At 40.7% G+C, this 25,834-nt stretch overlaps 1 protein-coding gene across 1 annotated transcript in view; it reads left to right on the top strand.

The window, feature by feature from the left end:
* The window catches only part of ZCCHC7 (zinc finger CCHC-type containing 7), a 140,062-nt gene extending 116,994 nt beyond the window's left edge, over positions 1–23,068 (top strand). Inside the window, exons 7-9 of the mRNA XM_075280441.1 lie at positions 17,245–17,340; positions 20,095–20,212; positions 21,411–23,068. Of these exons, the coding sequence (XP_075136542.1) occupies positions 17,245–17,340; positions 20,095–20,212; positions 21,411–21,841 (645 nt within the window). The 3' untranslated portion in view covers positions 21,842–23,068. The remainder of the gene's footprint in view (positions 1–17,244; positions 17,341–20,094; positions 20,213–21,410) is intronic.
* The last annotated feature ends 2,766 nt before the right edge of the window (positions 23,069–25,834 follow it).

Raw genomic sequence — 25,834 nt, 5'->3', positions numbered from 1 at the left:
TACTTGAGACTCCTTCTATCACTGTTATTTACATGCAGTGAATCTGTGGAAAAATTGTATTTCCCATGATGCATCCGCCTGCTCTCCCTCTCTGTGTTTTCTGCTCACAGGGAGGAGTGGGGGGGGGAGGGTGATCTTCTAAACAAAACATTACAGCGTTATGTGACCTCAGATGACGGAATGATTTAGTACCTGTGATTTGATTGGAGGGGAGAGGAGGGGGATGCATCATGGGAAATGTAGTTTGTTCACAGATTCAGTGCATGTAAATAACAGTGATACAAGAAGTCTCAAGTACAATAAAGTAAAAAAAAAAAGGGGGGGGCACAAGGAAACAGTGAGTATTTCGCACTGCAGTAGATGTATTTTTAGAGCACTTTTGGAAGCTGGATAAACTCCGGCAATACATCATATGTTCTTTTCCCACAATGTGTAAGATTATTCTCAAGGAAAATCCCTTATATCATGTACTCTATTATGTATTTACTTTCATTTTTGTTAGACAATAGTAAAGGCTTCAACCATCGCATTAACCACTAATGAAAAATTGTGCCATATCAACAATATCTTTTGACCAGTTAAGCAGGATTTTAAGTACAATTGTTAAAATTGTTAACTATGATAAAACTGTTGAGCTGAAGAGTAGAGAGCATCAAGAGAGACCGCCCAACACAAAATGCTAAATAAAATATGCTACCATCATTTTTAGGTGGAGGAGATTTATAATTGGTCCTTTCTGCACAGATCGGGGTTCTAATTACCAATATTACACCAATATGTCAATATTTCTACCATATAGTAACCGTATAGTGGCACAGAAGGCACAGCAGAACATTTAGGTAACTTTAATTGTTTAAATGTTTCTTGTCTCTTCCATCAGGACCACAATGACCACTTCTTCCAGCTGTGACTTGACTCTGTAAAGTTTGCAACACATACTTCTTTGGCATTACAATTTTTCAGGCAATTGACCAACATTTTCCTCACCTACACAAAGTTACTCCCAGTTATAATATGTATAATTAAAAAAAAAATCACCTGGAAATGCTGTTATGAGCTCCCTTTAACTAATAGTTCCCCTCACTGAACAATACCCCCTTATTAAAGGAGTTGTCCAGACAAAAAATGGACAAACTGTTTAACTTTTAAATCTGCTGAGGTCATTGAAAAAAATTTAAAAAATGTATACTCACATGTGCCCGATCCTCCAGTGTCCTTCCAGCGCGTCTCGATTCTTCTGCTGCAGCGGCTTCTCCCAGGTCTCTTCCTGGATTCCAGTGAAACCACTGATTAGCTTCAGCAGTCACAGGTAGTCACATCCTATTAGCATTAGATGATTAGCATTAGCATGCCATTTGCTGATTGGCCTCAGGAGTAACATGACCTCTGAGGCCAATCAGTGGCTTCAGTGAAACTGTGGAAAAGACCCATGCAGCAGATGGACCGGGAGGGCACTGGTGCATCAGGGAGAGGTGAGTGTGATTTATTTTTTTTTTTCAATGTCCCTTGCCGATTTAAAAAGTTAAAGGGGTTGTCCATTTTTGCCTGGACAACCCCTTTAATAATGCCCCGTGTGCCCCCTTAAAGCAATAATTCCTGAGTGTCATTTAAAATTAATACTGCCCATTTCACCTATTATTAATTATACCCTCAGATGTTTCCTTGTATTGATTATGCAATATTTCTTATGGAAATATTGCACCCTAATTTCCCCCTTGTATTAAAGAGGACCTTTCATCACTCGGGACACATGCGGTTTTATATACCGCTAGAAAGCCGACAGTGCGCTGAATTCAGCGCACTATTGCCTTTCATGATCTGTACCCCAGGTGAAGAGCTATCAGTGCCGGTACCGTAGCTCTTCACCATCAGAAGGGCGTTTCTGAAAGTCAGTCAGGAACGCCCTTCCTCACAGCAGCACCTATAGCGCTGTACTGTGAGAGCGGGGAGGAACGCCCCCTCCCATCCTGATAGTGCTCGTCCATAGACAGGGCCGCCATCAGGAATTTTGGGGCCCCATACAGCCTAAGTGTCTGGGCCCCCCCCTCCCCCGCCATTTTAAAACTACCTTATTTTGCGTCATACCCATTATGTATTACATTTCCCTTTATTTAGCAGCATTACAAGGCTTAATCAGATTCTATTTGCAGGTAAAATCTGCTACGTGTGACAGCGCCTATAGAGAGCCAACACCATTTATAAGAGCCCTCCTAATAAATCCTCAGGGCTTTTTCACGTTGCGTTTTTGGCCTCCCTTGCCGGGATCCGTTGGTAACCAGTCAGAATCAGCTGTCAACTTATCCCGGCACGAAGAACTGGCCATTAAAAAAAAAAGGGGGGCCTGCAGTACTCCGTGCAAGGATAAGTGGGTAGCTGATTGTGACTGGTTACCAACGTATCCCGGCAAGGGAGGCCAAAAACGCAATGTGAACACTCCTTTAAAGTGAAAGTCCCACCCCCAAACAGGCTGCTATGCTAGTAGCATAGCCTACATCATTATTATTCTCCAGCTAAAAACTTATATATTATTGCCCCAATTCCCTCTCCGCAGTGCCGCACACCCGATGTCCCAACAATCCCCCCCGTCCACCTTCTAACATCTTTCCATTGCCCCCTGTACTCATACCTCTCAACTTTTGAAGAACCAAAAGAAGGACAAAATGTGCGCTTTGCGCGCCGCGGGAAATTTAGCCCCACCCACTGTTATGTTGACTCCGCCCACTCATTAATTTTCCATTTGCCCACACACAGTATAATCCTCCTACAGTCACCCGTAAATTATATGTCCCCCCTCCGTCTCTCCCCCAGCTTCATATACACCCTTCATCTGCCCCCAGATTCATGTCCCCTCCATCTCTGCCCCCAGATTCATGTCCCCTCCATTTCTGCCCCCAGATTCATGTCCCTACATCTCTGCCCCCAGATTCATGTCCCTCCATCTCTGACCCCAGATTTATGTCCCCCCATCTCTGCCCCCAGATTAATGTCCCCTCCATCTCTGCCGCCAGATTCATGTCCCCCCATCTCTGCCCCCAGATTAATGTCCCCTCCATCTCTGCCCCCAGATTCATGTCCCCCCATCTCTTCCCCCAGATTCATGTCCTCTCCATCTCTGCCCCCAGATCCATGTCCCCTCCATTTCTGCCCACAGATACATGTCCTCACATCTCTGCCCCCAGATCATTGTCCTCACATCTCTGCCCCCAGATTCATGTCCCTCCATTTCTGCCCCCAGATTCATGTCCCCCCATCTCTGCCCCCAGATTCATGTCCCCCCATCTCTGCCCCCAGATTCATGTCCCTCCATTTCTCCCCACAGATTCATGTCCCCCCATCTCTGCCCACAGATTCATGTCCCCCCATCTCTGCCCCCAGATTCATGTCCCTCCATCTCTGCCCCCAGATTCATGTCTCCCCATCTCTACCCCCAGATTAATGTCCACTCCATCTCTGCCACCAGATTCATGTCCCCCCATCTCTGCCCCCAGATTCATGTCCCCTCCATCTCTGCCCCCAGATTCATGTCCCCTCCATCTCTGCCCCCAGATTCATGTCCCTCCATCTCTGCCCCCAGTGTCATGCCGTCCTCTCCTTCATCTGCCCCCAGTTTCACGTTCCACCTCCACATTACACTTACCTTCTCCTTCGTTCCCCCCGCTGCTCTCTGCGCGCCTTTCTCTTTTACTGGCGCACAGTTGTAGACGCGATGTGACATCATCACATCGTGTCTACACTGCCGGGTAGCCGGCGGCAGCGGCGAAGTCAGGAGCTGACACAGGTCAGCTCCTCGCTTCAGCGGCTGAAGCGAGCTGACCTGTGTCAGCTCCTCGCTTCGCCGCTGCCGCCTCTCTCGCTGACACATATGCGGCTGAAGCGAGGAGCTGACCTGTGTCAGCTCCTCGCTTCGCCGCTGCCGCCTCTCTCGCTGACACATATGCGGCTGAGCCGGGTTCCGGCTCAGCCGCATACGTGTCACCGAGAGAGGCGGCAGCGGCGAAGCGAGGAGCTGACACAGGTCAGCTCCTCGCTTCAGCCGCGTACGTGTTCAACTCAGATCTGCGTCCTCTGGACGCAGATCTGAGTTGAAACAGGACATACAATGACTGCTGCCGGCGCCAGGGGCCGGCACACGGTGGCGGGCCAAAACTGGGCCCCCCCATTTTTAAATTTGGCCGGGCCCCTGACGCCAGTAGTAGTAGTACTGGCCTATCGGCGGCCCTGTCCATAGAGTCCCCAAAGTGTGTAAAGAAAAAAAAAAAAAGATTTATACTCACCTATTTCAATCCACTAATACATTAACGGGTAGAAGATGTTTTTTTTGTAGGGTGCAAGTCTTAACAGGCCTGTGGCATAAAAAGTACCAGGACTTCAGATAAAGATGTCTGCGACCTGGTGCAGAGGGCGCAACACGGTGATGTCATTGTGCCCACCTGTGATGGGAAGCGGTCATCTCAGGGTTTCTTGGGGGGGGGGGCAAGTATTGAGTGATATTGATGTTTTATAGGAGGAAAGACCCACTTTAAGGGTGTCTATTGCTCCCCCCGAGTTTTGTTCACTCATATTTGCATTTTTCAGTTGTCTTACTTTTTTTTTTTTTGTAGACTTTTTCTATATATGTGCTTTCTCTCGTTTTTTTGTGGATTTTAATGCATTGTAATTGTAAACCAAAATGTTATTGAAAGTAGGTGGTATTTTATCTTACAGTACAATTTTCTATAAGATCAGTTTCTATACATATTATAGCTATTATCATTTGATGTTTGTCAGGTTACTTTTTATATAGTATCTAAAATGCTGCGTCCTTTTTATGTAACGTTTTCTGTGGTTTCCCTCAACTTTATCAATCCTCTATCTATCAAGCAGTGTATGCTGTGTGCATATGTGTTTTCTATATGTACATGTAATACATGCAGTATGTATTGGAAGCGACATGGTCTCCTGTTTGCTTAGTAATGACTGCTTTTGGTCCAAAGGCCTGCGTTGGCTTCTGTTATCCAAAGGGAAAAAATGAGTTATGTTATCTGGATGACTGCAGACACATATGCATCCCCCTTTCTCACTGCATGGGCAGACAAGGTCGATAGCATTACAAGGTATTTGTGGCAGTGCTTGTTTCAGTTTTCAGAGCTGCCAGTTTCCAGTCGGATTTGAATTACAAAAGAAGAAGCTGGCATGAAAATTGAAAGGGGTTTATCGGCTAGTCTGAAGCCTCATAGCACATTGCTTATTTATGCAGTCCATCTGCAGCGAGAACTGTAGAGAAGCAATACATTTAAGAGAGAAAAAATAAGACTATAAAGATCCAGATATGTTTAAGATGGCAAATAAAATATAGATAGCAGCAGTATATCTTCTTAGAAAGTGATTTCACTTAAAGTTGCACATTACTGCAAGGAAGCATTTGTATCGATGTCATAAATTGTAAGCGCTTGTGATGCTCTGTACTGTAGGTAGCCTCCGGGGAATTCAGGGGAAGCTGTTGCTAAGTCACTTTAAAATTAAAATGGAGGAAAGATAACTGTGCTGAGAGCTATGCAGGGAAAGTGCTGAAGTTTAATGCCCTGGCCCTATTTGAATAACATTTTTGCATTGCATGTAAAATTAGCTATGGACCAGTGGATAAAAGTCACCACCTTTTGGAGAAAATTGGGATGCGTTTTAAGCCATGAAGATTTTGGAGCCATTGATTTACATTTATTCATGGAGTGAATTGCTGCTATCAGCCCATCTTGCATATATTATGCATTGTTCCACACATGCTGGAGGCTTTTTGTCCTTTTAAGAGAAACTCCTGGTTAACATTTCAGTCTTTTTTTCTTTGTAAGAACACGCAGTTAGATTTCAGTTTGCCAAAGACCAGGTTATCTTCTTCTCCTTCTTCTCTTGACAGTTGGATTAGCCCTAAAGACAAAAAGGAGACAATAAAGCCTTAAAGGCACCGTGTTGTATTTGCATCTGTGAGACTTCATTATTTGGACCTGTTAGTGAGACCCATGGCTGCGGCTTATTTATCATAAAGTGGCAATCCATGGAAATGAGGAGTGTAATTCCTCATGCTTCAGCTGAGGGGATGTTGCTTTATACGTTCACTGTGGTGATCTGTTTGATGGGATACAAAGGAGTAAGAATATTAGAATAGGAGGGATCTGAAATCTTAACTTATTATAAAGCTATGTAGCCTTCCCCTTAGTATACATTATTTTTCATGGGGGGGAGGGGGTAGCCAAGATTTCTTCCCATTTTTTTCTGTCGTACATTCTTACTGGCAATAACTTTTAGGAAATAATTTATTATCTGATAATTATTACACTGTAGCTTTTAAGTAAGAAACCTTGCCTCTTTATATTTCTGGATTTATAGTTTTTGTGATATATATATAATTTTTTATTTTTTTTTTATTTTTCATGTAGCAGCCTATGGTTGCCCACGTATGCTTCTCTACAACTCAAATATACTAATGAACCATGTATGGAGACTTTCATGTTATGTTCACACTGAGGAATTTGCCAATGATTTCCAAATTTGCCAAATTACATCCATAAAAATTGTGTCCCGCTCGATCTTCTGAAGAGCCTACGACACAAGTCACTGCTGACTAGCCCCATTTATCTAAGGCTGATCGGTGAGTGAAAGATGCGAAGCACAGGGTTGGAAAGTGGAAAGGAATCGGAGACTGTCCCAAATTCCTCTTCGTGTGCATGACCCTTAATTCTGTTGTTTAGATAATACTTCAAGGGGATAATATTTTGTTCTCCAATATTGATAGCCTATGCCTAAAGCATATCTTTAGTTATAAAACAAATGTCTTGTGATTAATGCAGGTGAATTTAAGAAACTTTGCAATATATCCTGCTGAAGAAATGTGTTTCCTTCTCATGCTCTCCTCTTCATTGTGACTCAGTCTGTTTGTTTTCAGAGAAGGTTCAACTCACTAACATGATATTTTGTAGGGGGGGGGAGCAGGAAGAGACTGTTACTTTTTGGAAGCTGGATAGACCATTTTTTTGTAAATACATGCACTGCAGTGCTGAATACTCACTGTTTCCTTGTGCAGCTTTTTTGGCTTTATTTTACTTGAGACTTCTTGTATCACTGTTATTTACATGTAGTGAATCTGACCAAACTACATTTCCCATGGTGCATCTCCCTGCTCTCCCCTCCAATGAAATCACAGGTAAGAAATCACTTCCATATCTGAGGTTACATGCTCCTGTGATGTTTTGTTCAAGCTCACCCCCAACCCCTGAGAGCAGAAAGCATGCAGACTGAGAGCAGGCAGATGCATTATAGTAAATGCAGTTTGATCACAGATTCACTGCATGTATTTACATATATTTTTTGGAAGCTGGAAAACCTCTTTAATTGATTTTATTGCCTCATATTGTGCCATGGTATAATGTTATCTTTAAGATACAGCAGTGCAAGAACAAAACTATTTTTTTTAATAAAATATGATAAAAAGTCTTACCTTTTTATAAAAAGTTGCTTTATAATTGGAGGTTACACTTAAAGGTCTGATTCCTAAGAAGTCTCCTGTTTGATGGGGCTGCAGTGCTTGAGTGAGAACTGCAGCCTCTTCTTTGTTGGTTACATCTAATTAGCAACTTGTTTATTATAGCTTTGTCCCATTCGTGAAGGAGAAGAAGTTGCAATATCCTGTACCACCACTATATGGGTCCAGGTATTCGGATCTATATAAACAATGAAAAGGCCACAGTTCCTTTGAACAGCTGTAAAACAAGGGTACACACCCAGTCTCCTTTTCCTCTGATGGTGAGACTTTTCAAGCCAGAATCAGAGAGGCTCAGTTGACTGCTGAGACCAGTCAGGCACGAGAGTGAAAGAGGAGTGGGATGTTAGACTAGAGTATCGAGAAAGGCCAGGTATGGCTTTTTTTTCCCACCCACACCACCAACCTGAGTTTGTGATAATTCCTAGATAACCCCTTTAAGCTTTAAATGGGTTGACCAGGATGTACAGTTTTTGTTTTTATATTATATTCCCCATGCTCCTCATGTAACTTTATAATGCACTTACTATGGCATTATTGCAGGACTAAACTGTTCTGATCCTCAGTCAAGTGACCGCTTCGGGTTCAACTAAACTGCATATGGTGATGTTCCGGGGCCTGTCAAAAGCAAGCCTTTACAGGCATGGGACATGATCATAGTTCATCCTCCTTGCTTTGTTACAGCTCGGCCACACTGAGCACAATCTTATTATACAAAAAAAGTCCTTTAGGGCAAAACTACTACGGCTGGAAGGGGAAGATGTATAAGCAATGTATAAGTGGTTTGAGCATACATCAGGGTTACCCCCATCCTGGGACTTAGTGGGAGAATACCATCATCTGCTGTGCTTAAATGTCTGGAAAACTATTTGAAGCAGCACTATGGAGTCAAAACACTAACTAAACCACTGCATTTTATGACCACATATGTGACATTGTTAAGTGGAACATCCTGGATACCACAATGTTTTTGGATGGTAGTACCAGTAAAGTGAAATCTCCAGACATGTGGCCCTAATTTTGGAAACTTTGGAACTTGTTGGCACTTTCCACTACATAGGCCATTGTACTGGTATTTTGGGTTTCTATAAATAAAACATGGCATCCTCCAAAAGGCAAATCGTACTTCTTTCCTTCCAAGCCCCACCATTTACTCATACAGAAATTTACAACAACATATGAGGTATTTCTATATTCAGAATAAATTGTGTAACAATGTGGGGTGTACGTTCTCCTTTTAACCCTTTGTGAATTAGTAGATTTTAGGGCTGAATGAACACATTGTTGCAATTCCGCCTTTTGCTTTATTTTAATTCCTGTGAAAAACACTTAAAGAATTTGCAAACATCCTAAATGCTGGTTTGAAGTATTTGAGAGGTGTTGTTTTGAAAATGGGATGACTTATGGAGGTTATTTATAGCAGACGTGGTCCCTAAAAATAAGGGTTTGGGAAATTTTTCTCAGAAATTTGCATAATTGCGTTATAATACTTCTAATGTCCTAAAAAAAATGTAAACAGTTAAAGATAATGCCAATTGTAAATTTTGTCAAAATTGTAAATTAAAGTTCCAAATGTTCGATTTTCAGAAAGATTATTACACTGAGTTTGCCACTAATATGAAATACAATCTCAAAATCATGTGAATAAATTTGTGTCCCACAGTTAGTACCTCATTTAAAAATTTGTAGTATACAACAAGAAAAAGATTTTTTTTTCCACCACCAGGAGTTTATTTATATTAAATTCTGCTAGGGTTACCTGTACAATAGCAAACAAAAAGCTGACAAAAGCCTAAGTGACTATCATATAGGGCCGTGATGCCAAACCTTTTAGAGACCGAGTGCCCAAACTGCAACCCAAAACCTACTAACTTATTGCAAAGTGCCAACACAATAATTTAACTTTACTACACCGCGGACAGCTACAGACCCGCAAAATACATTTGTGTGAATGGGGTTTTACAGATCTTTCAATAATACAAACAACTTTGTATTGAAAGGTAAAAGTTAGCATTTGGTATACTTTTGAACAAGTAATGTTCATTAGTTACTTTGCACAGGATCTGTTACATCGTGACCGTGAAATGTTATTACAGTCTGTAATATCACTTGTCTGCTATAAAACAGATACTGTGTAATATACACATACACACAGTCCTATTTGCCCCATAGTGGCTCTCACACAGTACAATCTGCCCCACAGTGGCTCCCAGACAGTACAATGTGTTCCACAGTGGCTCTCAGACAGTGCAGTGTGCTCCACAAAGCCCCCCCAGACCCCACAGTGGCCCCCACACAGTATAACATGCTACTTACCTGCACTCCCACACACAGCAGTCAGGCAGCCTCCTTCCACCGCAAAGCAGGTGCTGATGAATGACATCATCGTGTCTGCTACGGGGCAGAAGTACAAACTTCTGTCAGTGTAAGTCGTGGTCTCTCAGACACGTGGCCTATAATGACAGTTTTCAGGTATCTGTGCATTTGCACAGACACCTGAAAGAAGTGCCCGCCAGGGAATCTGGGACAGCTGTCCTGGATTCCCCATTAGTGAGCAATCGAGGAGGCGCATATGCACACGGTGAGGGCTCTGAGTGTTGATTTTTGCGTGACAAGTTGTACTTTAAAATGGTATCATTTATTATTTTGTACAATGTACTGTGAAGCAGGAAAACAATTCAGAACGAGGTGGAATTGAGAAAAAAAAATGCAATGCTGATGTTTTCTTATGGGTTTCCACTCTGCGGTAAAAATGCTATGTTAGCTTTATTCTTCAGGTCGGTATGATCACGTGGATACCAAATTTATATAGTTTTTTATGTTTTAATAATTTTATAAAAATTCTAACTTTTGAAGAAAAAAAATTCTTTGAATCACCATATTCTGACCCCTGTAACTTTTTTGTATTTCAGTGTACAGAGCTGTGTAAGGCATCTTTTTTAGGGGGACAATATGTAGTTTTTATTGGTACCACCATTGGGAATGTACATTGTTTTGATCACTTTTTATTCACTGTTTTAGGGAGATAATTTGGCGGGAAAAACGCCAGATCAGCCATTTTGATTCTTTTTCCTGCTACACCGTTTAATGCATGGGACAAATGTTTTTATATTCAAGCCTAGGGGGCTGTGCCTTTACCTGGAAGAAAGAGAAAGCGAAAGTAACCGCTCAGATGCCATGGTCGCATTTTACCACGGCATCTGAGTGATTAAATGCCCATGATCAGAGTCATCTCCAATCACAGGCGATACTGCCAGGTCCCTGCTCTATGAAGCACGGCAGGCCCAGCAGCTAGTTCGGCCGCTCTGTTTCAGAGAGGCCGCAGTGTTTTTTTTACCGTACGTCCTGGTGCGCCTAAGGGTTAAAGTAAGTTACATTTTGGTCCAGAATCATATGCTCAATCGTGTCTGGATTAAATGGTTACTAACTTTTCAGAGATGCTACAGTATAAAATTGTTTCATACTTATAATTGTTTCAAAATCATTAGCTTGATGCTGATTTTTCCTTCTGACAGACTCCTTTCCAGTATCAGGCTCAGCAGCCAATACAGACAAGCTAAGTGTATATAAACAATGAACAATGTTTCATGTCTACTACATTTTGAAATATGGATTTACCAACAAATGAAACATTTATGGCCTGGGTTGTTTTTTTTTTTTTTTTTTTTTGGGGGGGTGGGGGGGGGGGTTTAGGACTAATAAAACATAGTGGGCTATATTTGCCAATTGCTGCTGTTATACTCCGCTGTTCCTTTCCTTTTTAATACTGCTAAGGCTAGGTTCACGTTCTCGTCTACGTTGGAGTCTCCATAGGAGACTCCACCGCAGATTCCAGCTAAAATCGGCAGAGAGGGAGAAGAAGAGGCCACTGTGGAGATCGCTGCCCAATACGTGTCCAGCTGTCACCAAATAAAAGGAAGATGAGACTCCTCGGACTGTTATATTTACCCCAATACACCCGCCCCACTCCACCTCCCCATATAGCGGTCACCAATTAAGAGGAAGATGAAACTCCACGGACTGTTATACCCCAAACCATCCACCCCACCTCCCCATACAGCGGTCACCAACTAAGAGGAAGACGAGACTCCACAGACTGTTATACCCCAAACCACCCACCCCACCCCCCCATACCCACCACTCACCCAACCAAATCCAACTCCCCACACACACACACACACACACACACACACTTTACTAGCTTTGGCAATGCCAAATATCTATTCGGACGTGCCAATAAAGCTTGTTTGATTTGATTTGAGAAAAGTCCTACAAGGTGGAGGTCCACGGGTAACCATCTTTTAAGCGAACAGGCTCTCTCCATCTTTCAGGTCCCAATGTGGACCTGAACGATAAAGAGCCTAATGCTAGTGTCAGCCCAGCATAAGGTGTAGATAAGAAGCTGATAATACACAGAATAAAGCAATAAACAAATGAACCAGTCTGCAGGAGAATTCTGTTGTATGTGTGATACTGAAAACCGAGACAGATATAATGTAAACAAACAGTCAGATTGAAGATAAGGAGCAGGAGAACAGCTTACGCTAGGTTCACACCTGCGTTCTTCTTTCCGTTCTGTGCTTTCCGTCTTCTGCATGCCAGAAGACGGAAAGCACAGACCGGGTCCGGCCGTGAGCGGCGGTGAGCGTTTTAGGCTCTCCGCCGCGAAACCGGATTTTTTTTATCCAGACACAGAGTACTGCATGTCCGACTCTGTGTCCGGATTATAAAACCCGGTTTTCGCTCACCGCCGCTCACGGCCGGACATCTCTCTCACCCATTCAAATGAATGGGTGAGAGAGACTCCTGCAGGTTTCCGTCTCCTGCCTCTGTTTTAGGCAGGAAACGGAAACCTGGAGAACGGAGTTCACAACGCTGATGTGAACGAGCCCTTAATAAGTCATGATGAAACAGATCTCCTTAATAAGATATATAACAAAGTTTCTTATATTTAAATGCACTATGAATCTGCTAGAAAATGGACTATAATTGGAGGTACACTTTAATAGAACTGTTCAGGATTAGAAAAATGTCTCTGAACTGTAGTACCAGACGTTTCTTTAAAAAAAAAAAAAAAAAAATGTAATCCTAGAAACCATTTTAACATTACCTAGCAACCAAACAGGTTGTTCCTACTGATAGAGTTTATGGACTGATCAGACATCTGAATAACCCATTCCTACCAAAATAAGCTGATTATGTATGAATGTTGGTATATTGGATCACTTACTAAATATCAGCTGTGGTATATCACACATTCATTTAGATATTACTTGTCCGATTGTGGAAATCTATCTATTTTTACACATTCATATATTATCTTCATTAATGATGCATATGTCAAGTTATGCATTATAGTCATTTTACTATTCCGTAAAATGAGGATTTATTCATACAGCTCTCTCTAGCTTTTCTTTAATTGCTTCTTTCGTATAATACACAAATCCTTGTACTTTACAATTGACAGCACATTCTATAGTTTGCTAGACTAAATAACATAACTATCAGCATACATAAAAGTACATTCCTCTACTCCAAGTAAGGGAACGCTGTAATATGGAAATGTCATTGTGTGGCGCCTTTGAAAGATATAGATATTAGTAATTATTCATGTTGTGGATCTGTCTTTCATTAATACTCTTGATCACGCATAGTAATAAGGTTTGGCTTGCAAACAGGAACTGCATATTGGAGTCCGTTCCGATAAGGGCTGGTTCAAGGTCACTGGGGGAGCTGTCCAGAGCCTCCATTTGCATATAGTATTACCAGCAGGCACACTGTGCACAGGCAGTTTTCCTGTCTGATCTTCTGGTCTTTGTCATGGAGATTCCTAGTAGTGGAGGCCAGTGCCCAGATAATGATTAAGTGTTTTAATGGCATTCATTCATTCTGGACTAACTACTCAAGCAGAAAAAAGGGTTATGTAAAAATCACATTTAAGAAAAAATGATTTGTAATCTTTGCATCACCAGCACTTTGAGGAGACATTAGGACTTAAATCCTTGGCGTGGTAGACTCATCCTTTATCTTCTGATATTTACCGGGTTTACTGGTGCATGAAAGGTTTTCAGCAAGAAGAGCAGATGGGATGGCCTCCTTATAGGTAATGCTATCTACCAAGCTATTACTCTCTATATACTGATAGTGAAGTAATCTTCAAGATATCACCTAACAAATAGACAATATTTAAATATTGGTGACAAAAGAAGGCAGGGGAACTGCATCCATGTTTCTCCTCCTTCTATCTGTTGATCAACTTTTTTATGTATTTTGTTTATTTTGCATCATTTTCAAAATACATCTTTTCTTAGTCTTTTTTTTTTTTTTTTGGCATAACTGTGCTGAACTAAGTTATCTATTCCAAGATCTAAATACATTTTAGCTGTAGCTCAGAGTATTATGCATATTAGTGTTTAGTTCAGTCGTCATCATGGTTCTACTTCTAGGCATATTTCAGAGGATGAATTGAGTCATATGGACGTGATTTTATTTTTTTAAAAAATATTTACGTACAGTATTTACAACACATTATACTGCCCTCTTTTTTGGCCCCCACACAATGATATGTTAGCCTTAGATTTGGACCCGAAGCCAAAACTTATGAGGTTTCTCATCCATGAAGCACTGCGGGGTCTCCACAGAGTCTAGAGCAGGGGTGCTCACACTTTTTCAGTGTGTGAGCTATTTTATTAGCTGACCAAGGCAAAAGATCTACTAGGGCGGGCCTATGGGCGGGACCGGGATGGGCCTATGGGCGTGACTGGGTGGGCTTGTGGGCGGGGCCGGACGTGCCTGTGGGCGGGGCTGAGGCGGATCGTGTGAGCAGAAGACAGCGGCGTTATGTGGCCGCCCAGGGATCCCCGGTGTCTGTCTGTTCACAGCGCAGGCTGAGAGTTATCTCTGGACACTGGCAGGCTGGGGCGCGGGCCACGAGTTTGAGACCCCTGCTTTAACCTAATACAGATGTTGTGACAGGACCTGAAATGAGCCATTCATCCACATAGCATACCATAGTAACAGAATTTAGAGTGTTCTGCAAAGCTGGCTAATTTTCCAGTTTATTTTTTAACATGATACCTTTTTATAAATTAAAAATTTTGGGACTTACCAGGTATACTAGGGCTGGGTGATTACAACCTAATTGAAAATCTTGATTAATCAGACATTTTAACCTTGGTCATGATTAAGACAATTATTTAGGTCACATTTCTTTTTAACCACCTTTTAAAGCATGAGTATGTGGTGGGCAAACATTGTGAGACTTAACTTGTGAGGATCACCTAGCAGTTTAGTTCAAACATGGGCAAACCAGAACTGCTATTATAATCTGGTGTCTCTTCAGGCCCAAGAGAGATGATCAAACACAAAATTTTGTGTTACTCACCTCTCCTGGGTTCTGGCACAACTCCATCTTCGGCAATTATTTTTTTTTTTTTATTTATTTTTTTTTTTAATAATGTAGATTGTGAGCCCCACATAGAGCTCACAATGTACATTTTTCCCTATCAGTATGTCTTTTTGGAATATGGGATGGAAATCCATGCAAACACGGGGAGAACATACAAACTCCTTGCAGATGGATTTTTGCCCTTGGCGGGATTTGAACACCAGGACTCCAGCGCTGCAAGGCTGCAGTGCTAACCACTGAGCCACCGTGTGGCCCCTCATCTTCGGCAATTATGACTGACGTCATGGACAGCTGAGGCTTTTGCTTAGGCCTAAGTGGGTCACATTGTGACACAAGTATAAGAGACCACAGAATTATGCTGGAGCCCAGGAGAGGTGAGTAACACTATTTTTCATGTTTGATAATCTCCCTTTGATCCCTGCTCATTATACTCTGAGGTGACCCCACAGTATAATAGCAGTTCAGTCTTGGTGTGTTCGGTCCTATTGAAACTGCAGTAGAAGCTCAAAATATTGTATCAACTGAAAATCAAATCAAAATATGAACAAAATCATGTTGGTTATCCTGGCTGATGTTCAATTTCACTTATTTTTCGATAAATCACCCAGCCTTACGACATACCCATCACTTTACATGGGAATTCTTTTTTTTTTCTTCCTAGGTCATATTTTCTTTAAAAAAAAAAAAAAAAAAATGGGTTTGATAAAAATTTACAATGATACCTAGCTATCTATGCCTTCATGCAGACACAATAACCAAAATTGCCATTTCAGCTACTCCAAGAATATGTGGTTTAAACAACTCGAAAAAAAAAAAATAGATTGAGCTCCCTGGATGTGACATTTGTTTCAGGGGAGGCACCTTATCAGTCACTCTTCTCCTAACCTTTTTCTATGCAGTTCTTATTGTAAACCTGACAAGCGTTGGCCAAGTAACAGCTGGTTGTAGGAATGTCAAAGCAAAATATGCCTTCATTATACATATACATAAGATGCTTAGTATTAGAATAATTTTCATGTTGTGAATATTAGTTTGCTTTTTGTGCTATTAAGCAGGTCTCTACAGATCTGGATCTAGCCACAATATAGTATAAAATAGTAGCAGAAGTGCTGTTCCAATTAATAGAGTATGACCCATAGCAATGGGAATCTAGTAAACAGCTATGCTGTTAATGTGTTCATGAGGCACATAATTCCTCTCTCCTCTCTTCTAGTCTCCCATTGTGTCAGGTTGTCTCACTAATTCACACAATATCTGTTGTGTAGACCGGAAGTGATTTTATCTGTGCAAGTCCACAAGACAAGCAATGTGAATCCCATAGATTTGCATTGAGAGATTGATTTCTGATCCGTACCTAAGGGCAGTGTAGGATTTGGCAACTCTGACTGCTGTTCGCAAAATCAAAACCAGATAGTGAAACCTATTTATTTCTAATCTGTTTTTATCTTCTGAGTATAGATTAGTTAGTAGTATTTTTTTTTTTTTTAAATTCCATTTCCTATACTTCTTTGTGGGGGCTTCCATCAAGTTCCTGTTAGCAGCATCTAGAGATATGCTTTACAGCAGCTACATGGATCATAAACAACAATAGGACAGCCAACCAAAAAAATCTCAAGACTGGTATATTACAACATTGATACCCAACAAAAGATATGAAAAACCCATACAGTATCAATGTAAAAATATGCAAAGAATACACAAGACTATAAAATACGGTATATCAATCAATCAATAATTTATTACATTTATTATTTATTAAATGTTTTAAGTATTATGTTTAATAAATTATTTATTGATTGATATAACTTATAGTCTTGTGTATTCTTTGCATATTTTTACATTGATACTGGATGGGTTTTTCATAAACAACAATGGTCTACAGACTATTGAAGTCTATAGGTGAATTTTTTTAGACATGCCCAGTGACCTGTGCAGATGTCCTTGTGCAGAGAGAGGGATATATAAGCTGTAACCATCACCTGTTACGAATAATAGAGGTGTTCTCTTACATTGTAATAATGAGGGGAGGGGGTTAGGGGTGATTATCTAGATAAGAGAATGAAGTCCAAGCAGGAGAAGACACGCCTCCTAAAGCCCTTTTCAGCTAGATTTTCACGAAGTTGAAGCTGCAATGCAGAATAAAAAACGCATCTTTGCAAATTTTAGAAGCAGCCCTACCAAGGTACTGTCATTAGTTTGATACTGATTTTCCTGCTTACAGACTCCCTTTAACATAAATCTTGATTCATGTTAAATCTTGATTTTGATGAAACATTCCTTTTAAAAGTGTTTGAAATTATGTGTTGTTTTGTTTTTTTTATTTTAGGTGGTACCTGGACCATTGAGGACATCCAACACTGCTTGTAGCCCAAAAGCTATTATCTACTGCTGTAATTGTGGCAGGAGAGGTCATTGTGGCTATGTGAGTATTTTCATATTTTTATGGTTCGATCAGTTTTTATTGAGTTTGTGTATAAAACAAATATGTCAGCTATGGATGAACAATTATCGAAAAATAACCAACATCAAAAGTTATCTCAGTTGATAGGTGTGAATTATTTGACATCCATGTCATCCTGTCTCACACTGCCATTGGCTAAAGGATATGTCACTATCCAATCAATACTGTCTGGGGATTGAACCCAGAATAGTCCTGTAAAGCATAGCTGTGGACAGCAAGGCTACAGGATTGCACTGGCGTGGCACGAGTATTGAGCATAACTGACACGCTTACCACCTCCACGTGCTGGGGCAAAGTGGTCAGCTGTCCTGGAACCACTTAGCCAGCTGGTTGTGGAGGAGTAGGGGGTGGAGGGAACTCCTGTGAAACAGCATAGTGCGACTGGCACAATCATGGAGTGCCTTGTGGGTGCAGCTGGGGATGCTGAGGAGCAAAAGAAGAATCAATCCTGCCTGGTCGAATCAGTCAAAAACTCCAAAAAGGCTGGCATTCCATTTTTTTTTATTTTTTTTTATTTTTTTTTTACTATTTGTCATTTCTACCACTCCTATTTAATGTATATTATTATTCATGACAAATTTTATTATATTGCATTATAGTTATAAAAAAGGGTCCCTATGTGGGTTTTGTTTTTTTTTGCATTTGCCCTTTTTTGAGGTTTACTCAGTTATACCTGGAGAAACAGACTGCAGTTATACATATGAAAAATATCCAATGCAAAAAATATGAAATATATAATTGCCAGGTTGCCTATGTTAAAATGATTTGCCCACTTTAGAAACATATTCCCTTACAGAGTGACTAACCCTTGTGCAAGTATAGTTTCATACAGATGGAGGTGCAAACCCCTTTAAGGCTGCTGGAGAACATTGGCCCACATTTACTAAGCCTTGTACGCCAGTTTTAAAATCTGTTCCCACCTTGCCAATTTCCTAAAATGGCTTTGTGGTGAAGGCATTCAGGGGATCGGGCCATTGATTCCATCCAAACAGAAATTTGATGCTACCAGCTGGCATATATATTTCCTGTTAGAGCACAGCTCAACAGAGGGTGCGCCTCGTCATATACAATGACTTACAAAAGTATTCATACTCCTTGAACTTTTTTACATTCTGTCACCTTACAAGCAAAAACTTACCAATGTATTATATTGAGATTTTAATTGATAACAAACACATAGTATCACAGAATTAGGAAGTGGAATGCAAATGATACATGGTTTTTAAAATAAAAAAATAAATAAAAAAAATCTGAAAAGTGTGACGTGCAAACGTATTCATACCCCTGTACTCTAATTCTCCTAAATAAAATCCAGTGCAATCAGTTGCTTTCAAAAGTCACATAATTAATTAGTTAATAGAGTCCAGCTGTGTGTAATTTGGTCTCAGTTATAAATACACCTGTTCAGTGAAGGTTTCAGTGGTTTGTTACAGAACACTAGTGAACAAACAGCATCATGAAGACCAAGGAACTCACCAGACAAGACAGAGATAAAATTGTGTAGAAGCTTAAAGCAAGGTTAGGTTATAAAAACATATCCCAAGGAGCACTGTTCTATCCATCATCTTAAAATGGAAAAAGTATTCTACAACTACAAACCTACCAAGACATGGCCATCCACTCAAACTAACAGATTGTGCAAAGAGAGCACTGGTCAGAGAAGCAGCCAAAAGGCCCATGGTCACTGTGGAGGTACTGCAGAAATCCATTGTTGAAGAAAGACATTAAAACTGCCATTTGCAGTTAGCCTCAAGCCATATAGAGGATACAGCAAATGTGTAGAAGAAGGTGCTCTGGTCAGATGTGACCAAATTTGAACTTTTTGGTTTAAATGTAAAGTGCTTCGTATGGCAGAAAAAGTAACACTGAACACACCATCTCCACTGTGAAACATGGTGGAGGCAGCATCATGCTGGGGGGAGGCTTTTCTTCTGCATGGACAGGGAAGCTGATCAGAGTTGATGCGAAGATAGGTGGAGCTAAATACAGGACAGTCCTGGATGAAAACCTGTTGGGTGCTACAAAAGACTTGAGACTGGGAAGGAGATTCACCTTCCAGCAAGACATTGACCCTAAACCTACAGCCAGGGTTACAGTGGAATGGTTTAGATCAAAGAATATTCATGTGTTAGAATGGCCCAGTCAAAGTCTGGACCTAAATCTCATTGAGCATCTGTGACAAGATGTGAAAATTGCTGTTCACAGACGCTCTCCATCCAATCTGGCTGAGCTTCAGCTATTTTGCAAAGAATGGGCAAAAATCTCACTTGCGGTTGTATTTGCAGAGAAAGGTGTCTCTACAAAGTACTGATATAGGGGCTCTGAATACTTTTGCATGTCACACTTTTCAGATTTTTATTTGATTAAGATTTTGAAAACCATGTATCATTTTCCATTTTGAGTTGGGTTTATCACTTAAAATCTCAATAAAATACATTTTAAGTTTGTGGTTGTAAAGTGACAAAATGTGAAAAAGTTCAAGGTATATGAATACTTTTGCAAACCTCTGTATCAGGCGCACCCTCCGCCAGCTCCAGGGCTATGAAGACTGGTGTGAGTAACGCCAGTCTTCATAAATCTGCTCCCTTGCTCCCTTGAATTTTGATGTCCAACTTTACTTGCAGCAATAGTGTAACATTCTAAAACATAAGGTTCTTTATTCTTGCCTATTCACCCTCCATAATGAATAAAATGATTGTCCTTATTGTTTTTCAGGAGTGCAATGAAAGGAGAATGTATAGCTCAGTGTACCCCAGTTGTGAGCTTGTGTTCACTTATGATAAGAATCATGAAATCAGTAGAAGGAACCAGAGGGCAAAACGGAAGCTGACAGGTATATTTCTGATGACATCAATGTAGTATATGTACAGATGTTTTTATGATTACATTATATTTGCATACATGTCACATATTATAAGCATTTAATTTTGCTTTCTGTTCTGGACAGACACCCGACACATGTCTATATAGCTGTTTTGTGATTTACTGTATGAATTGCTATAGAAGCAAACAATAACCTCTCTTCTACGTTACAGTAATAGATTATTTATTATTATGGGGAGCATTCGGATATTTGGGGGGGGAGGGGGTCCCTATCAGTATGTCTTTGGAGTGTGGGATGAAATCCATGCAAGTGCGGGGAGAATATACAAACTCCTTGCAGATTTTGTCCTTGGCAGGATTAGAACCCAGGACTCCAGCGCTGCAATGCTAACCACTGAGCCACCTTGCTGCCTATTTTGTGTTTATTTCATCTAAATTTTGAAAACGAACATGAATTGAGTCCAAAAAAGTAGCAAGGTTTTACATGTCTGGCAGTATATAGACAGTAGGGACAGTGTGGTATATTGTTAAAAATAGAGTACATGCCGCTGCAGTTCACACTACTTGACCGTTTACCAGCAGGATCAAGTAAAGGAGTATGGAGTGTTAATGGCAGCTATCAGTGTAATTCAGTGTAGTTGCTTGTGAGGTAGTATTATATTCTCTTGACGCTGGGGTCACTCTTGGAAAGGAGTGACTTCAAATGCGTTAATAGAAAAATTACCATAGCATAGCACCAGACTGACCTGTGGCTGAACGGCCTGAGTGCTCTGCAGTGGATGTCTGCACACAAGCACAATCTCTCCAAACATGATCCTGTCAGGCATCTCAGGAGAATTATGATGGGGACAGAGAAAAGGGTGCACAGAGCAGGAAAGCTGGCTGTTTGGCTGTAGGAGGCAGAGTGCAGCAGAGCAGTCACTATAACTATTACAGAGGGAGGAGGCAGCTCTGACATGCGGGAATTCAGTGATCAGTCACAGTGCTTTGTAAGAGCTGTGTCTGATCATAAAGGAAGTGATCGGGGAAGTCTGACTGACGGAACCACCATGACTCTGGACTATAAGATGCAGGACCATTTCAGCAAGATTTCTTCTTGCTAAAAATTGTCTTATTGTCCAACACGTAAGCTAAATGTAATATAGAAAAAACTAGAATGCAGCAAAGTATTCATTATTTTTCACTCCTCCTCTTCCATCTCTCAACAGAACTTCAAGAAGCTGGACTAGTGACTTTTGAGGCTGAAGAATCATACATAGAGGATACAGAGGATAATGCTCAGCTTTATAAAAAACTAAAGCAATGGAATGCAAAAAATAAGAAAAGTAAAAAAAAAGTGGAAGATAGCTTTGCCGTAGATTCCCTTAAGCGGTTCAAAAATAAAAAAAAGAAAAAGTTCGTTCAGTACGAGGAAGTTGAAGAATACTTTCCTAGGGGAAAACCTGAAAAGTCTAAAAAATTTAAAAAAGCCCCCCAAAAATCTGGACATATATTCTTTAAACATTTCAGCCAAAATGAGGAATTAGATGGTCGAGTCAAAAAAGGCAAAAAGGGACAAAGAAAAGGAAAATGCGCGGCAGTAGATGAGAGCTTATTTATAATTAAGCAAAGGAAAAAGAAATCCAAAACTGTTAATTAGTTGCTGAACAGAATGAGAAGACTTTCTAGGTGCCAAAATGACTGATCTAGGAGTCAGACACTTTGTATAGGTATCTACCCTATGCCATAAAAGATTCTTTCATTCCTTGACTGTAAAATTAAAGTGAGTCTGTCAGGCTGAAATTGCCCCAAACATATAACTGTGCCATGTAGTGCCCTCTGTGTCCACAAGCTGATAATGCAACACATAGATAATCCTCATTTTAAAATGTGACAGTCGAGCAGGAGGATATCAGAGCATCAGGGAAAAGTGAGTGTTTTTGTTTTGTTTTTTTACCTCCCCCAGTCTAATAAAAAAAATGAAAAAAAAAAACCAAAACATTTAGGCTGTATAACCTCATAAATGCAGTATGTAGAGTTGTAGTATTTACCAAATGGGGGGACTGTAACTTCAAATGGTTGTATGTCTGGTTTTATAGCAGCTTTCATATGCTGCCAAGACATAAGTACTAGCTGCAAAATAATTGGATATCACTAGTTAAATCTGAGTCGAGAATGTGATTTTATATAGAGCATGAACGGCTGTATGTTAAGTTAAAATTCTTTACTTTTTTTTAAACATTGATATCTCAGATTCTGTTTTATAGATAGTACTTAAAGGAGTTGTCTAATTAATATATATATATATATATATATATATATATATATATATATTTTAAATGGGGGTGGGTATAAGAAAAAAACAACATACCTTTCACTGGTGCTCCAGTCCCTCCCAACACACTCTGGTCCTGCCAGTCCGTTGATGTGACGTGACATCACTTCCTGATGCCGCTGATTGGCCTCAGCGGTCCGGATTAGGGACATCACAGCCAGCAAGGAGTTTCACCGGAGGACATGTCAGACGGCACCGGAGCAGTGGAGATGTGCGAGTATGAGAGTTACACTTTTAGGACATGCAAATCAGCCTGCAAGTGCATTGGGGATGAGCTCTGTTTGCCAGACAGTTGCAAACATTCTGGCTGTCCTCTGGAATCAGTGCCCAATATCTCGGCTTTGGTTACATTATTGCTTTATGGCCACAGAGGTGTTTTTCTGATCTAGTTAAAGTCCCCTCCATGGAACGATTATGGGTTAAAGAGCCATTTTAGACCAAACAATTTCCCTTTTAACCTTGTTTTGATGAAGTAATATTTTTGATCTCAGGGAAATCCAGCCATTGTTGAATAGAAGTTTCCCAGTAAATGAGAATTGAAGATTTTGTATAACATCTAAAAATAAAACATTGGTCTGTTGTCTTTGCATTTATTTTTTATTAGTTTGTACAATTGGAGTAGTTGAAAATGCGCAAGCCAAGCATTTAGCTAAGGATTAACTAACGCAAGAGGAAACCACAACAGTAATTTAATAATATAAATATATATGTATATATTTTTTTGGTTTTCTCCTATCAGTATGTCTTTGGTAGGAAACCGACGCAGACACGGGGAGAACATACAAAGACCTTGCAGATATTGTTCTTGGCAGGATTTGAACCTAGGACTCCAACGCGGCAAGCCTGCAGTGCTAACCACTGAGCCATCATGCCGACTACTGATTTAATATGTAAATTCCAAATGATGGAATTCTAAGGCCTGATGTTACTACATCTATAAGAAGTTCCAATTTGTTTTATGCCATTTGGGTCCCTAGGTTATGACTAAAGTAGGGTGATCATCTATTTCTTCTTATTTCTTCTTATGGTAGAGTTGGAAGGGACCTCAAGGGCCATCGGGTCCAACCCCCTGCGAGTGCAGGTTTTCCTAAATCATCCCAGCTATATGTTTATCCAGATTCCGCTTGAAGATTTCCATTGATGGAGTGCCCACCACCTCCCGTGGCAGCCTATTCCACTCTCTCGCTACCCTCACTGTCAGAAAGTTTTTCCTAATGTCTAATCTGTATCTCTTTCCCTTTAGTTTCATCCCATTGCTTCTTGTACTTCCTTGTGCTAGTGAGAATAGGGTAGATCCCTCTGCACTGTGACTACCTTTCAGATATTTGTAGACTGCTATTAAATCTCCCCTCAGCCTTCTCTTCTGCAAACTAAACAATCCCAGTTCTTTTAGCCGCTCCTCATAGGACATGGTTTGCAGACCTTCCACCATTTTGGTTGCTCTTCTCTGGACTTGCTCCAATATATCGATGTCTTTCTTGAATTGAGGCGCCCAGAACTGTACACAGTATTCCAGGTGTGGTCTGACCAGGGTAGAGTACAGCGGAATAATGACCTCTCTTGATCTAGATTCAATGCTTGTCTTAATACATCCCAGAATTTTATTAGCCTTTTTTGCAGCAGCACCGCACTGTTGGCTCATGTTGAATTTGTGATCTACTATTATGCCCAAGTCCTTTTCCCCTATGCTATCACTTAGTTCTATTCCTCCCATACTATATATGTTTTTTACATTTCTGTTACCCAGATGTAGAACTTTGCATTTCTCCCTGTTAAATACCATTTTGTTCGCCTCAGCCCATTGTTCCAGTGTGTCTAAGTCCTTTTGAATACACTCTCTCTCCTCTCTAGTGTTGGCTATTCCTCCTATCTTCGTATCATCTGCAAATTTTATGAGTTCCCCAATAATTCCATCGTCCAGATCATTTATAAACATATTAAAAAGTACTGGGCCCAGAACAGAGCCCTGCGGCACCCCGCTTTTGACTTTCTTCCAGTTCGATGTGTAGCCATTTAGTATTACTCGTACCCGATCATTAAGCCAGTTGTGAATCCATCTAACTGATTTTTTGTCAAAGCCATACTTAATCATTTTTTCAATAAGAAGGTTATGTGATACTTTATCAAATGCCTTACTGAAGTCAACATATACTATGTCCACGGCATTCCCTTGGTCCAACCATTCAGTGATTTTGTTGTAGAAGGAAATCAGGTTAGTCTGACAAGATTTTTTGGTCCTAAAGCCGTGCTGTCTCTGGTTAATTAATGCCTTCCCATCCAGGTACCGAAGTAAATGTTCCTTGACAATTTGCTCAAAGATTTTTCCTGCTATCGAGGTCAGACTTACCGGCCTGTAATTTCCTGGATCGTCCCTTTTCCCCTTTTTGTAGATGGGGACAACATTTGCCCTTTTCCAATCTAAAGGGACCACTCCTGTTTCCCATGACTTAACGAAGATTATAGCAAGGGGTTCTGTTATTTCCTCTGCTATCTCTTTCAGGACTCTAGGGTGTAAATCATCTGGTCCTGGGGACTTGGTTTCCTGTAACTTGGCTAAGTGCTCTCTTACCAGACCTTCGCTTATAGTCAGCTTGGAGTCCTCCTTCCCCTCATCTCCATCACCATTAATGTCGATATTTCCATTAGTTTCTTGGGAGAAGACGGGTACAAAATATGAATTTAGTAGCTCCAACTGCTGTTCCACCATGTTAACTGTTCCTCCTTTGTCATTCTTCAGGACTCCAATGGTCTCCTTCACTTTTCTTTTGCTTTTAACATATCCCCAAAATCCTTTTACCTTACTCTTTGCCTCTTTTGCAAGCTTCAATTCGTGTTCAGCCTTAGCTCCTTTGCTGCTTGTCTTGCAGAGTCTGCAGACTGCTGTGTACTCTTCCTTAGGTATAGTTCCCATCTTCCACTTTTTGTATGTTTCCTTTTTCCTTTTTAGCAGGTTATGTAATTTTTTGGTCATCCAGCCTGATATTTTTAGGTGCTTCCCATTTTTCTTCCTTCTAGGTATTGTTAGTTCCTGTGCTTTAATGATTTCCCTACGGAAGATTTCCCACCCTTCATGTGCATTTTTGGGCTTAAGAATTTTGCACCATGGAATTCTGCTAACCCTTGCCTTCAGGCTCTTGAAGTCTGCCCTGCTAAAGTCGAGCCTTGAAGTCTGTGTCTTCTCAGGTCTTCTTCTTCTTGCAACCCCAAACTCAAGTATAGCATGATCGCTGAATCCCAGTGTCCCTGCTACCCGTAGTCCCTTAACCATGTGCTCTTTGTTGGTTAGGACTAGGTCCAAAATGGATGTTCCTCTCGTGT

Source organism: Leptodactylus fuscus, chromosome 1, assembly GCF_031893055.1.
Source record: "Leptodactylus fuscus isolate aLepFus1 chromosome 1, aLepFus1.hap2, whole genome shotgun sequence".
NCBI lineage: Eukaryota > Metazoa > Chordata > Amphibia > Anura > Leptodactylidae > Leptodactylus > Leptodactylus fuscus.
The sequence above is the reverse complement of the archived record's forward strand: the minus strand, read 5'-3'. Positions and strand labels throughout refer to the sequence as shown.